We start from the raw sequence: 13386 nt of genomic DNA, 5'->3' as shown, positions 1-13386 counted from the left end.
AAACAAACTTTAAACATCTGTGACATTTGTGACATGACATAGACATTACTGTGCACAATCTCAACTTGTGTTTACCAGCAATAGGGCCATCAGTACTGATTTTATTAGTAAATGTCTATTCATTGCCTTTATGGACATAAAAAAAAAAATGTGAAAAACTAATAATATGTGGAACTAAACATCTGTCCCTTTAATATCAGTCATAGCTTATCACTTAGATACTAGACTCATTAAGAAACTTTCTTTTCAAATGGTCAATGAAAGAATGAGGATTTGGAAGAGTAACTTAAAAAGTGTAATACATTGCTTAATTTCCAGATCAATTATATTTAAGTAAAGCATCTTGTAGACAATTGCATGTGGCTGCGATATGGTCAGAAAATGTTATAAAATATTGAACTACTTCTATAGCTTGTTTTCAGTTTCAACAGCTACAATTTTTTTCTTTGCATACACAGAGGAGAATCTGGAGCCGGGAAGACTGTAAACACGAAACGTGTCATTCAGTACTTTGCAACAATTGCAACTGTTGGTGAAAAGAAGAAAGAGGAAACGCCTGGGAAAATCCAGGTTTGTTGGAATTTCCTTCATGTTAAGAACGTATTATTTATTGGAGTTGTCAGTTATATTTGTATTTTATGAAACATGTGTCAGTTATTGTTGTATATTACCATGTTTATCTAATAACATTTGTCTAATATCATTTATTTGCATATTTAACTTGTGTAGGGGACACTGGAGGATCAGATCATCCAGGCCAACCCTCTACTGGAAGCCTTCGGTAATGCCAAAACCGTGAGGAATGACAACTCATCCCGTTTTGTAAGTTTGCCCTAATATCATTATCTTGTTATATATTAAAATTGTGTACAAATTGACTATAGCATCCAAATTTCACGATCAGTTTGCACTTTTGCATCAATTATAAATGTATTACTGTAGGTTACTATCAAACAAACATCAAATACATTCTTGTCAGTAACGTAAATGTGTTGTTTAGTGCTCAGAAATCCTATGCCCACAAATGTTTAATGTTTTCTAGTCAAGAAAATAACCAGTAAACAAATTTCTGTTAATGTTAAATTTTTTAGGGCAAATTCATCAGAATCCACTTCGGGACCACAGGAAAACTTTCTTCTGCTGACATTGAAACCTGTAAGTTTAAATATATAAACTACATACATATTTTGTAAAAAAAAATTTTAAGGCCAGGCTCTTTCTAAAGTTTGCCAATTTGTTCAGATCTTCTGGAAAAATCCAGAGTAACATTCCAGCTGTCTGCAGAAAGGAGCTACCACATCTTCTATCAGATCATGTCCAACAAGAAGCCAGAGCTTATTGGTAAGTTACCACAATATATGCATTTAAAAGGATTGCAATTGGTTGCATAGTTACTGTATGATCACAAAAACATTTCATGTTTTAGACCAGCTCCTGATAACAACAAACCCATATGACTTCCCATATATCAGCCAAGGTGAAATCACAGTGGCCAGTATTGATGATCAAGAAGAGCTGATGGCTACTGATGTAAGTTTCATTTGTTATTTTCAGTATAATTTATGACCTTCCATTGGAGTTCCATCATGACTGTTTTCTTTGATTACAGAGTGCCATCGATATTCTGGGTTTCAATTCAGATGAAAAGATCGGTATATACAAGCTGACTGGCGCAGTAATGCACTATGGTAACATGAAGTTTAAGCAGAAACAGAGAGAGGAGCAGGCCGAGCCTGATGGCACAGAAGGTTGGTGGACAAAAACCTTCTGTATCAAAACTTACAATACCCCTTTAACCTTGTTTAAAATAAAAAATGTATAGGTATTAAATCTCTTTTAACTGGAAAGGCAAGTTATTTACCTGACTTAAAACCTATTCAACACACATATTCCTATACAACTACTGAAATCAGTTTGTAATGCCGGCTGTCGGGATGCCTCCTGTCACAAAACCTACAGTGGCATCCCGATGGTTGGTATCCCGATAGGGGTCTGGTAAGTATACTTACCCTCCCCCTTTCTCCCCCTAACCATAACCCTTGCTTCTTGTAGCATAATCCTAACCCTCCCTAACTCCGCACCCTAACCCTTACCGTTAGTGCCTAAACCTAAGTCTCCCCCCTTCATGCCTAAACCTAACCCTCCACCCTTAGTGCTTAACCATCCCCAGAGGTGCCTAACCCTACCCCTCCCCCCTAAAGTGCCTAATGCTAACCCCTCTATGTAACCTAAACCTTACCCCCCCCTCCCCCGGCTAACACTAAGGTTGCCCTGGACTTCTGTGTTCTGGTGTTAGGATTAAGATAGGCATCAGTATTTCTGTGTTCCGGTGTTAGGATTAAGTCCTTCTGTCCTTCTGTGTTCCGGTGTTAGGATTAAGATAGGCATCAGTATTTCGACGTCTATCTTAAGTCCCTTGTCAGGCTTCAGTCGTCGGGATTTAGACGAGCGGCCTCATGGCCGCCGATCTCACAACTACATCCCCAACTCCCTTGTGTGTCTTCAATAAGATATACAATTGTTTTTAATAAAAGTATTATAAATTGTTCTACAGTGGCTGACAAGACCGCCTATCTGATGGGTCTCAACTCAGCTGATCTTCTCAAGGCTTTGTGCTACCCCAGAGTCAAAGTCGGAAATGAATTTGTGACCAAAGGTCAAACTGTCCAACAGGTAAAAATCTTTTAGTGATGTGTTTTCTTTTAATGTAAACCTAATTTAATTTATGCTTTAACATGACAATGACATTGTCATCTCTTCTGAAAAGGTTTATAACTCAGTTGGTGCCTTGGGCAAGTCCGTCTATGAGAAAATGTTCTTGTGGATGGTCATCCGTATCAACCAGCAGCTGGACACTAAACAGCCAAGACAGCATTTCATTGGTGTCTTGGATATTGCCGGCTTTGAGATCTTTGATGTAAGTAACATACAGTAATTGGTATTTTTAAATATGATTGAGTTCCATTTATGTAACATCAATTGAGTAAATTGCTTTCTTGTGAATAGTTCAACAGCTTGGAACAGCTTTGCATCAACTTCACCAATGAGAAACTGCAACAGTTCTTCAACCATCACATGTTTGTGCTTGAGCAAGAGGAGTATAAGAAGGAAGGAATTGATTGGGAGTTCATTGACTTCGGCATGGACTTGGCTGCCTGCATTGAGCTTATTGAGAAGGTATACAAAGCAGAGAAAAAGGATTTTACAATTACAATCTAAAGTAACTACACATTCGATTAAATAAGTAGTTATATTTTGCTGCAATATAATAGTTAACATTTAAAAGGACTAGTGCTTTTCATCTAACAGTGCAAGGGTATAATGTAATTGGGTCCAAGTATTCAAAAGCAGTGGGAGTCATTATGGTGATCTTGGCTGCAGATTTAAGGCAGCAATAATTTAAAAGGCAAAACCTGGTTTTGTCTTTTAAATTACTGCCTCTTAATATCTGCAGCCAAGGTAGCTGGAATCACGCTGCTTCTGAAAACTTTAACCCTATTGCATAACCCTCCCAAAACTTGTGTTTGTTTCTCATTAAGGGCCAAATGTAATAGGGTGAGAGTTTAGAAAATGTGGGAGTTTAACAGTAACCTCTCACACTATTTAACTCGCACAATGTAACAGAGTCCGAGAACATGGAAACTTACATGTTTTTAGACTAAAAAAACTCTCACGATTTAAACCCTCATCCAGATGTTTTCCCATTTTGGAGATAAAACACGACCAATGTGAGAGTTTACTGCTAAACTCTCACAATATTCTAAACTCTCACCCTATTACATTTGGCCCATAGTATTCATTTTATTGAGAGTTTCCATCTGTTATACAGCCAATGGGCATCTTCTCCATCCTGGAAGAGGAGTGCATGTTCCCCAAGGCAACAGACACTTCATTCACAAACAAACTGTATGACCAACATCTCGGCAAGTCTAACAACTTCCAAAAACCAAAACCTGGCAAAGGTAAAGCAGATGCCCACTTCTCTCTGGTCCACTATGCTGGGACAGTAGATTACAACATCAGTGGATGGCTTGACAAGAACAAGGACCCACTGAATGAAACTGTCATTGGGCTCTACCAGAAGTCTTCAGTGAAGCTTTTGTCTTTCCTCTATTCTGCCTACTCTGCCACAGAAGCAGGTATTACATTTGTTATTGTCATCCATCACTATCAATTCAATTCTTTATTTATTATCACTTCCACATTACAAGCAATGAAGCAGCGAAATTACAATGCAAACTCACAACCCAATAAATTACTAAAATACCAGAGTCTTAAAAAGTTACAATTACAGATGTAATAAATAACTATTCCGCAATCTGCTAGTGCTGCACCCAAGGCATCTAAAACGTTTCTTTGATGGCAATAAGGAGAAGAGAGAGTGGCATGGATGGCTAAAATTGCCCATAATCCTATTTACTTTTGATAAACACCTTCTACAAAAATATTCTCCAGCTTTGTCAGAGGTTGCACGATGATTTAACTACTCTAGCTAGGGATCTATGGTCTGAACACTTAGTATTCCCATACCACACAGTTATGGAGTAAGTTAGGAGACTTTCAATTATGCAATGGTAAAAGTTTACAAGAAATTACCACATGTAACCATTTCGCGCAAAGTCTTCTTAGGAAAAATGGACATTGCAGAGCCTTACCCACCACAGCTGAGATATGTGAAGACCACGATAGATCATCAGTAAAATTTATACCTAAGAACTTAAACCCACTAACCAGCTCTACCTAACCCATTTAAAAATAATGGCTGATGCACAGCTTTTCTAGACCTCTTAAAGTCTATAACAACTTCCTTAGTTTTCTTACTATTTAAATGCAAATTGTTCTCCTCCCCTCCCACTTAACAAGCTCCTTTACCTCTTCTCCATAGCTTTCCTCATCCCCATTACTAATCAGACCCACTATAGTAGTGTCGGCTGCAAATGTAATAATCAAATTAGACTCTGTGCTTTCGTCACAATCATATGTATAAAAATAATATAAAAAGGGCTTAATACAAATTCTTGGTGGTCTCCAATATTTAATACCAGTACAGACAAAAGTGAGTCAACTATCCTGACTGACTGAGAATGGTCAGACAACAAAATCCAGCAATCAGTTACATATTGGCACATCATAACCAGTATCTCAGACCTTGGCAATTAACACAGCTGGTATAACAGTGTTGAAGGCAGAACAATAATCCACAAACAATAATCTTACATATTGTATATTCCAGGTATGATATCCACATAAATATTATCAGTGTAAATAACAACTGACATACATGACACTAACATATTATATTCCTTTTTGTAGAAGCTGGAGGCAAAAAGGGTGGTAAGAAGAAGGGTTCCTCCTTCCAGACCGTGTCTGCTCTTTTTAGGGTAAATGCCATTGCCTTTAATTCAAATTTATATTTATTTAACTGTCTTGTCTTGGTGATGCTGATATGATATCTATTATTATTTTTTCATCTTCAGGAAAATTTGAACAAGCTGATGTCCAATTTGAGAAGCACTCACCCCCACTTTGTACGTTGTCTGATCCCCAATGAAACTAAAACTCCAGGTAAGATGAGCTAAACATTTACTAGTTAAAAAACACACATTTCCTGTATGAATGGTGTCTTAGTAATGGTTTGATATCTTTAGGTGCTATGGATCATTATCTGGTCATGCACCAGCTCAGGTGTAATGGTGTCCTTGAAGGCATCAGGATTTGCAGGAAAGGATTTCCCAGCAGAATCATCTACGCTGATTTCAAACAACGGTATGGGTCAATTATTTTGTACTATTTAATTGTTAACATGAAAAAGTCTATGCAGCAATAAAACGAATTTCTGTTGGGTAGTGTCAGATTCTACTTCAAACTATGTCATTAGATATTTACAAATGCTGTCAGAAATCATAGTATAATAAATTTGCTATTAAGTCAAAACAAATTTGTACAATTCAATTTACCACATCACCCTGTATATTCAATACAGTTACAAGGTCCTCAATGCAAGTGCCATCCCAGAAGGTCAGTTCATTGACAGCAAGAAGGCTTCTGAGAAGCTTCTTGGATCCATTGATGTGGACCACACACAATATAAATTTGGACACACTAAGGTATTTACTTAATTAGTTATTGTTTACTTTTTATTGATTACTTTCAGATGAGTTCCATTTTTAAAATAGTTGTATCCCAATTTGCTTTGTTTATAGGTATTCTTTAAGGCTGGTCTTCTGGGTACCCTGGAAGAGATGCGTGATGAGAAGCTTGCACAGTTGATCACTCGTACACAGGCTATTTGCAGAGGATACCTGATGAGAGTTGAGTTCAAGAGGATGATGGAGAGGAGGTACAGTATTTTTTACATTTAAACATAGTTACAAAATATCATGTAGTCATTGGCAAAGTAACAAATCTAAATATGTTCTAATTTAGGGAGTCTATCTTCTGCATTCAATACAATGTTCGCTCATTCATGAATGTTAAACATTGGCCATGGATGAAACTATATTTCAAGATCAAGCCTCTTCTGAAGAGTGCTGAATCTGAAAAAGAGATGGCCAACATGAAGGAAGAGTTTGATAAGACAAAGGAGGCTCTGGTCAAGTCAGAAGCAAAGAGGAAGGAGTTGGAGGAGAAAATGGTCTCCATTCTGCAAGAAAAGAATGATCTGCAACTTCAAGTCACATCTGTAAGTGATTGACCATTTGTAGCCACCATATAAATATTATAGTTTGGAAAACATTTTATAAAACAAATATAATTTAATTAAGAATGAATAACATACTTTAAATGTACCTCACAGGAATCTGAGAACCTGTCAGATGCAGAGGAAAGATGTGAAGGTCTCATTAAAGCCAAGATTCAGCTGGAAGCCAAAATCAAGGAGGTTAATGAGAGACTTGAAGATGAAGAAGAGTCAAATGCTGAGCTAACAGCCAAGAAGAGGAAGCTGGAGGATGAGTGCTCTGAACTTAAAAAGGACATTGATGATCTTGAGCTGACTTTGGCTAAAGTGGAAAAAGAGAAACATGCCACAGAAAACAAAGTAATTTTTTTACCATATTAAACTGACTGTCATGTAATACAATTATGTATACCTGAGTAAGAAAATCATACATCACTTATTGTTTCCAAAGTGTACATTTCTGTGTATAATTGTGAATAATTTATTTTGTCAAACTATAGGTTAAGAACCTAACTGAAGAAATGGCTGTCCTCGATGAGAGCATAGCCAAACTTACAAAAGAAAAGAAAGCACTTCAAGAAGCTCACCAGCAGACTTTGGATGATCTGCAAGCAGAAGAGGACAAAGTCAATACCCTGACAAAGGCTAAGACTAAGTTGGAACAACAAGTTGATGATGTATGTACAAGCTTTAAAACACATCAACTTATATATGATGTCTCTTAAGACAATTATACTCCAATCAAGGTCAAAAGCAAAAATCAATGGTTAACCATTTTTGTATTTTCATAGCTTGAGGGATCTCTTGAACAAGAGAAAAAGCTCCGCATGGACTTGGAGCGATCAAAGAGGAAGCTGGAGGGTGATCTGAAATTGGTACAGGAGTCTACAATGGACTTGGAAAATGATAAGCAACAGCTGGATGAAAAGTATAAAAAGTAAGAAATTCTAATAATGTTATCCATTACATTTAGGATACAGTACAATAATATATATATATATATATATATATATATATATATATGTATATATAGTTTGTTGTTAGCAATTCTGAACACAATGGCCTGTAACATGAAAATATGATTAAATTTAATTTAACAGGAAGGAGTTTGAAGTAAGTCAACTCCAGAGTAAGATTGAAGATGAACAGGCTCTGGCAGCTCAACTGCAAAAGAAAATTAAAGAGCTCCAGGTACTGTAGCTTAGATCAATTAATATAATAATGCTTTTTCATTAGCAAAATACTTACAGGATAACACTAGTTTCTGTCTATTTTTAGGCCCGCATTGAGGAGCTTGAAGAAGAAATTGAGGCAGAACGTGCAGCTCGTGCCAAGGCAGAGAAGCAACGTGCCGACCTTTCTAGGGAACTTGAAGAGATCAGTGAGCGCCTGGAAGAAGCCGGTGGAGCAACTTCTGCTCAGATTGAGATGAACAAAAAGCGTGAGGCAGAGTTTCAGAAGATGCGACGTGATCTGGAAGAGGCCACCTTACAACATGAAGCCACTGCTGCTGCTCTCCGAAAGAAACATGCTGATAGTGTAGCCGAGCTTGGAGAACAAATTGATAACCTCCAGAGGGTCAAGCAGAAACTGGAGAAAGAAAAAAGTGAATTTAAGATGGAGATTGATGATCTGGCCAGTAACATGGAATCTGTCTCTAAAGCCAAAGTAAGCACACTAAAATTTTAGTGACAATTAAAATGTTCATAGTAACTTACATACTCTTGAATAATAGAATTATAAACTTTTTTGAATTTGTAGTCAAATTTGGAGAAAATTTGCCGAACTCTAGAGGACCAGTATAGTGAAACTAAGACAAAGGAGGATGAGCATCTAAGAGTCCTTAACGACTTGAACACTCAGAAAGCACGTCTTCAGACAGAAAATGGTAATTTTTGACTATGAAAATAATATAGAAAAATTTAAAACAAACAGTTCAAGTCTTCACTTTAATTTCATTGTGTTAATTAGGTGAATTTTGTCGCCAAGTGGAGGAAAAAGAATCTTTAATATCCCAGCTTTCCAGGGGTAAACAGGCTTTTACCCAACAAATTGAAGAGTTGAAGAGGCATCTGGAAGAGGAAACCAAGGTATTCACTTGGATTGTTTAATTGATAATTAAATAATGGGCATTATATTGTCTATTTGACACATAGTTTAATAGTCTAAAATCAGCACTGACTCACCAGTATCAATAAGCCCACAAATAACCATTTATTTCATCCAAAAATGTCCACCCTTGTACCATGAAAATTGTCTATCATTAACTTATTGCCTTCTTAATAATACTTCTACCTGTATCATGGCTGCTCCTTATTGTCATTATTACTTACTTGAATTAAATTACCAACATCAAGGCCAAGAATGCACTTGCTCATGGACTTCAATCTGCGCGCCATGATTGTGATCTATTGAGGGAACAATATGAAGAGGAGCAGGAGGCTAAGGCTGAGCTGCAGCGTTCATTGTCCAAGGCCAACAGTGAAGTTTCTCAGTGGAGGACAAAGTATGAGACAGATGCTATTCAGCGTACAGAGGAACTGGAAGAAGCCAAGTAAGTTTATGTAATTTCAAGGGTAGATCTAAAACTCCTAATTTCATTATATGAAGAAGAATCATGAAGCAGCAAATTTAGTTATAATAATATATATGTCTTTGGGATTGTCTTATTTATCAAGAACTGACAGACTGACTGAATGTTGGCTAATAATGGTGGCTATGGATTCCAGTCTATGTCAGTACTATCCTGTCATTCCACAAAAATATGACTTGTATCAATCTAAAATACATTTCCAGTAATTGACTACAACAAGCTTTGCATAAAATAAACATAAAATTTTATTAGACTAATTACATCTCCCAATTTTTCCTACACAATCTTGTTTTATGTTTCCTATTACTATAAGTAAATCAAATCCCTAAGATTGTTTCGTATAGATAATAGAAACTTTTTATACAGCAGAGAAAGACAACGGTGTCTTTTATGGACAGCATAAATGTAAAGTGACGTGGGCTTGCCTTTCAGTTCACAAATTATTGAAGTCCTACATTTTATTTACTTGACTAACAGGAAAAAACTTGCCCAGCGCCTTCAAGAAGCTGAGGAGCAAATTGAGGCTGTCAACTCAAAATGCGCTTCTCTGGAGAAGACCAAACAGAGACTTCAAGGTGAAGTTGAAGACCTAATGGTTGATGTAGAACGCTCAAACTCAGCCTGTGCTGCACTTGATAAGAAGCAAAGGAACTTTGATAAGGTTTGTTTTTAAAAACAGATAACATTGTACTTAGCGAGAACTTTTTTATAAAATTATTATTTGCAAAAAGTGTTGGATACATTTGAAAATGGTCTGAAAATTAAAATTAAGAAACAGTGAAAGAGATAAGTAAAATACCAGATGTACTGTACAGTATGAATGTTTTTTGTTTCCATTGCCCTAACATGTCATTAATATAACTATGTTATCTTGTGCACTATAGGTACTATCAGACTGGAAACAGAAATTTGAGGAAGCCCAGGCCGAACTTGAAGCTTCACAGAAGGAATCAAGATCTCTAAGCACGGAGGTTTTCAAGATGAAGAATTCATATGAGGAAGCACTTGATCAACTTGAAACCCTAAAGCGAGAGAATAAGAACCTACAACGTAAGTTTCTCTTTGCAATGTAGTGTAGGTAAGAGACACACAGTAAGTCTTCCTTATTAGCCTTATTAGGATTTAAAGGTACATTTTTCTATAGTGGGCTCCTTTACTGTTTAGTCATTCTAAACTGTTCCTTAAAATTATATTGCATTTGTCAGAACTAATATTTTGTTGTAACTACATTTTTTGTTCTTAAAAGCATAGGTGGGAAGTTCTTTTACCTTGGTAGTGATTGATTTACTTGTTCTTTTCTTTTGCTTGTAGAGGAGATCTCTGACTTAACAGAACAAGTTGCTGAATCTGGAAAGAGCATCCATGAAATAGAAAAAGCCAAAAAACAGGTTGAACAGGAAAAGTCAGACCTTCAATCTGCACTTGAAGAAGCAGAAGTAAGTAAACTATAAAATGTTATGTTTTAAACCTAACTGATATATGCCACATTTATTTCCTAAACCTGCTAATCTGTAAAACCTAGGGATCCTTGGAACATGAGGAGGCCAAGATCCTGCGTATCCAGCTTGAGTTGAATCAAGTGAAGTCTGAAGTTGATAGAAAAGTTGCTGAGAAGGATGAAGAGATTGAGCAGCTTAAGAGAAACAGCCAGAGAGCTCTGGAATCTATGCAGAGCACATTAGACTCTGAGATCAGGAGCAGAAATGACGCTCTGAGACTGAAGAAGAAGATGGAGGGAGATCTTAATGAAATGGAGATCCAGCTTAGCCATGCTAACCGACAGGCAGCAGAATCTCAGAAACAACTTAGGAACATACAGGGACAATTGAAGGTAAAATAAATGTTTTGCATGCATTGATATACTGTGTACTCTTCTGCTTATAGAAATCAGAAAATGCTGATGACATTGCATTCATTATGATTTAGGATACCCAGCTGCATCTTGATGATGCTGTTAGAGGAAATGATGATCTGAAGGAGCAATTGGCTATTGTGGAAAGGAGAAACAATCTCATGACAGTAGAAATTGAAGAGATGAGGTCAGCCCTGGAACAAACTGAGCGTGGTCGCAAAGTGGCTGAACAAGAACTGCTCGACGTGACTGAGCGTGTTCAGCTTCTCCACTCCCAGGTGAGGAACAGTTCTCTTTATACACAATGAGATATATTTTAGACAATAAGCCTTATCAAGCACTAACATTTCTCAATGTATCCCAAAGAACACCAGCCTGATTAATACCAAGAAGAAGATTGAGTCTGATGTAGCTCAACTTCAAAATGAAGTGGAGGAAGCAGTCCAAGAAGCAAGGAATGCAGATGAAAAAGCCAAGAAAGCAATCACAGATGTAAGTACTGTACTGACATAATTATCTATGTATACTGTATGTGCACTGATATCCCTTAATATAAAGTAATCTAAATGACTAAATAAAACAGGTAAATATATGTTATCATTTTAGAGCCTTAGAATTTCCAAAGCATATATTCAAATTAGTTTTCAAAAGTGGCATGTTCCAGCCGATGGTGTGGAATACCATTATCATATGACAAGAATTTCCAAAGCATATATTCAAATTAGTTTCCAAAAGTGGCATGTTCCAGCCAATGGTATGGAATACCATTGTCATTTGACAAGACATTTAAACACTCATGGTTCTTCTTGATTGCCCTAGGCTGCTATGATGGCTGAAGAGCTGAAAAAGGAACAGGACACCAGCGCTCACCTGGAGAGAATGAAAAAGAACCTTGAACAGACAGTGAAGGACTTGCAACATCGCCTGGATGAAGCCGAGCAACTGGCAATGAAAGGTGGCAAGAAACAACTACAGAAACTGGAGACCAGGGTAAAAAGTGTTGCTGAATCATAAAGCATTTAGCAATATAAATACCAGTTCACATTTATATAATATACTGTTTTGCAGGTGCGTGAACTTGAGAATGAACTTGATGCTGAACAAAAGAGAGGTTCTGAAGCCATTAAGGGAGTGCGCAAATATGAGAGGAGAGTCAAGGAATTGACTTACCAGGTATCTGACATGTAATACAACCACTGGAAACTAAAGGTATCCACTTCAGAACCAATTTATTAAAGTGCTACTCTATTTAACAGACCGAAGAAGACAAAAAGAATGTGTTCAGGCTTCAGGACTTAGTGGACAAATTGCAGCTGAAGGTCAAAGCTTATAAGAGACAAGCAGAAGAGTCTGTAAGTATAATGTATATTACTTTGACAAAATAATATGTCCATGTCTTGTTAGATCTTAATAGATTACACATATTTATATATATATTTTTTTCCTAACAAACTATTTTTGTATTCTAGGAGGAACAAGCCAATGTACATCTGTCCCGATTCAGAAAATCCCAACATGAGCTGGAGGAGGCTGAGGAACGTGCTGACATTGCAGAATCACAGGTCAACAAACTAAGAGTCAAGAGCCGCGATATTGGCAAGGTAATATTGGTCTTTTCCAAAATTTTCACTGGTGTGATAAGAAGTATCCATAATATATAAAAATATGACTTTAAGATTTTCATTATCAGAAGTTTATATATTGACTAGAACAAGTTTGATTACCAGAATATTAAGACTTACTACCAATACAAGAAGGATAATAATTTAGATTACACCTAAAACTCCTTGATGTAAACAATTAAATGTGAAATCAATTACTAAAATACATTTTCCTTTCTCTTTTTCCACAGAAAGCAGAAGAGTAGAGAGAAGGACCTAGGAGGATATATTTACAAGGATGTTCATAAAATATGAGCTGTTTTGTAAATGTGTGGTCTGCTTTGTAGTATCTGTGGTCTCTAGATGCAAATAAATTTTCTGCACAGCGTTCTGGCATGTGGCTTCAAATTTATTACATGGATTTACAAAGATGTGACATAACAGACATTTGGGAGAGTGATATTATATACTGTAAGGCACTTTCCGAAGAAATGAAAGATTTAAAGGTTACTAGATGCATTATGCTAAAACATTATGTAACATTCACAAATGTACATGCAGATGTTCCATTACCTTAACAGGGGTTAAGCTATATATGCACATTTTAGTTTTATTGGTGGTTTCAGGCAAATCAATTGAATCTACACTAAACTAAACAAAC

General features: G+C 36.6%; 1 protein-coding gene across 1 annotated transcript in view; it reads left to right on the top strand.

Annotated features, from left to right (window-relative positions):
• Positions 1 to 13060, top strand: part of LOC148511904 (myosin-4-like) — a 38363-nt gene extending 25303 nt beyond the window's left edge. The window contains exons 6-40 of the mRNA XM_088482504.1: positions 459 to 570; positions 730 to 822; positions 1092 to 1155; positions 1243 to 1341; positions 1427 to 1530; positions 1610 to 1748; positions 2555 to 2673; positions 2768 to 2917; positions 3007 to 3177; positions 3830 to 4139; positions 5314 to 5381; positions 5478 to 5565; positions 5649 to 5766; positions 5984 to 6107; positions 6204 to 6340; positions 6427 to 6682; positions 6797 to 7039; positions 7180 to 7356; positions 7471 to 7616; positions 7780 to 7870; positions 7958 to 8347; positions 8441 to 8567; positions 8651 to 8769; positions 9037 to 9233; positions 9750 to 9933; positions 10157 to 10322; positions 10584 to 10708; positions 10795 to 11103; positions 11199 to 11402; positions 11491 to 11616; positions 11944 to 12114; positions 12193 to 12297; positions 12381 to 12476; positions 12594 to 12725; positions 12977 to 13060. Coding sequence (XP_088338630.1) covers positions 459 to 570; positions 730 to 822; positions 1092 to 1155; positions 1243 to 1341; positions 1427 to 1530; positions 1610 to 1748; positions 2555 to 2673; positions 2768 to 2917; positions 3007 to 3177; positions 3830 to 4139; positions 5314 to 5381; positions 5478 to 5565; positions 5649 to 5766; positions 5984 to 6107; positions 6204 to 6340; positions 6427 to 6682; positions 6797 to 7039; positions 7180 to 7356; positions 7471 to 7616; positions 7780 to 7870; positions 7958 to 8347; positions 8441 to 8567; positions 8651 to 8769; positions 9037 to 9233; positions 9750 to 9933; positions 10157 to 10322; positions 10584 to 10708; positions 10795 to 11103; positions 11199 to 11402; positions 11491 to 11616; positions 11944 to 12114; positions 12193 to 12297; positions 12381 to 12476; positions 12594 to 12725; positions 12977 to 12991 — 5275 coding nt within the window. The 3' untranslated portion in view covers positions 12992 to 13060. The remainder of the gene's footprint in view (positions 1 to 458; positions 571 to 729; positions 823 to 1091; positions 1156 to 1242; positions 1342 to 1426; positions 1531 to 1609; positions 1749 to 2554; positions 2674 to 2767; positions 2918 to 3006; positions 3178 to 3829; positions 4140 to 5313; positions 5382 to 5477; positions 5566 to 5648; positions 5767 to 5983; positions 6108 to 6203; positions 6341 to 6426; positions 6683 to 6796; positions 7040 to 7179; positions 7357 to 7470; positions 7617 to 7779; positions 7871 to 7957; positions 8348 to 8440; positions 8568 to 8650; positions 8770 to 9036; positions 9234 to 9749; positions 9934 to 10156; positions 10323 to 10583; positions 10709 to 10794; positions 11104 to 11198; positions 11403 to 11490; positions 11617 to 11943; positions 12115 to 12192; positions 12298 to 12380; positions 12477 to 12593; positions 12726 to 12976) is intronic.
• Positions 13061 to 13386: the final 326 nt, after the last annotated feature.

The sequence above is a fragment of the Taudactylus pleione genome, unplaced genomic scaffold, assembly GCF_031769625.1.
Source record: "Taudactylus pleione unplaced genomic scaffold, aTauple2 ptg000290l, whole genome shotgun sequence".
NCBI lineage: Eukaryota > Metazoa > Chordata > Amphibia > Anura > Myobatrachidae > Taudactylus > Taudactylus pleione.
Note: the sequence above shows the minus strand (reverse complement) of the source record. Positions and strands in the feature narration are given on the sequence as shown.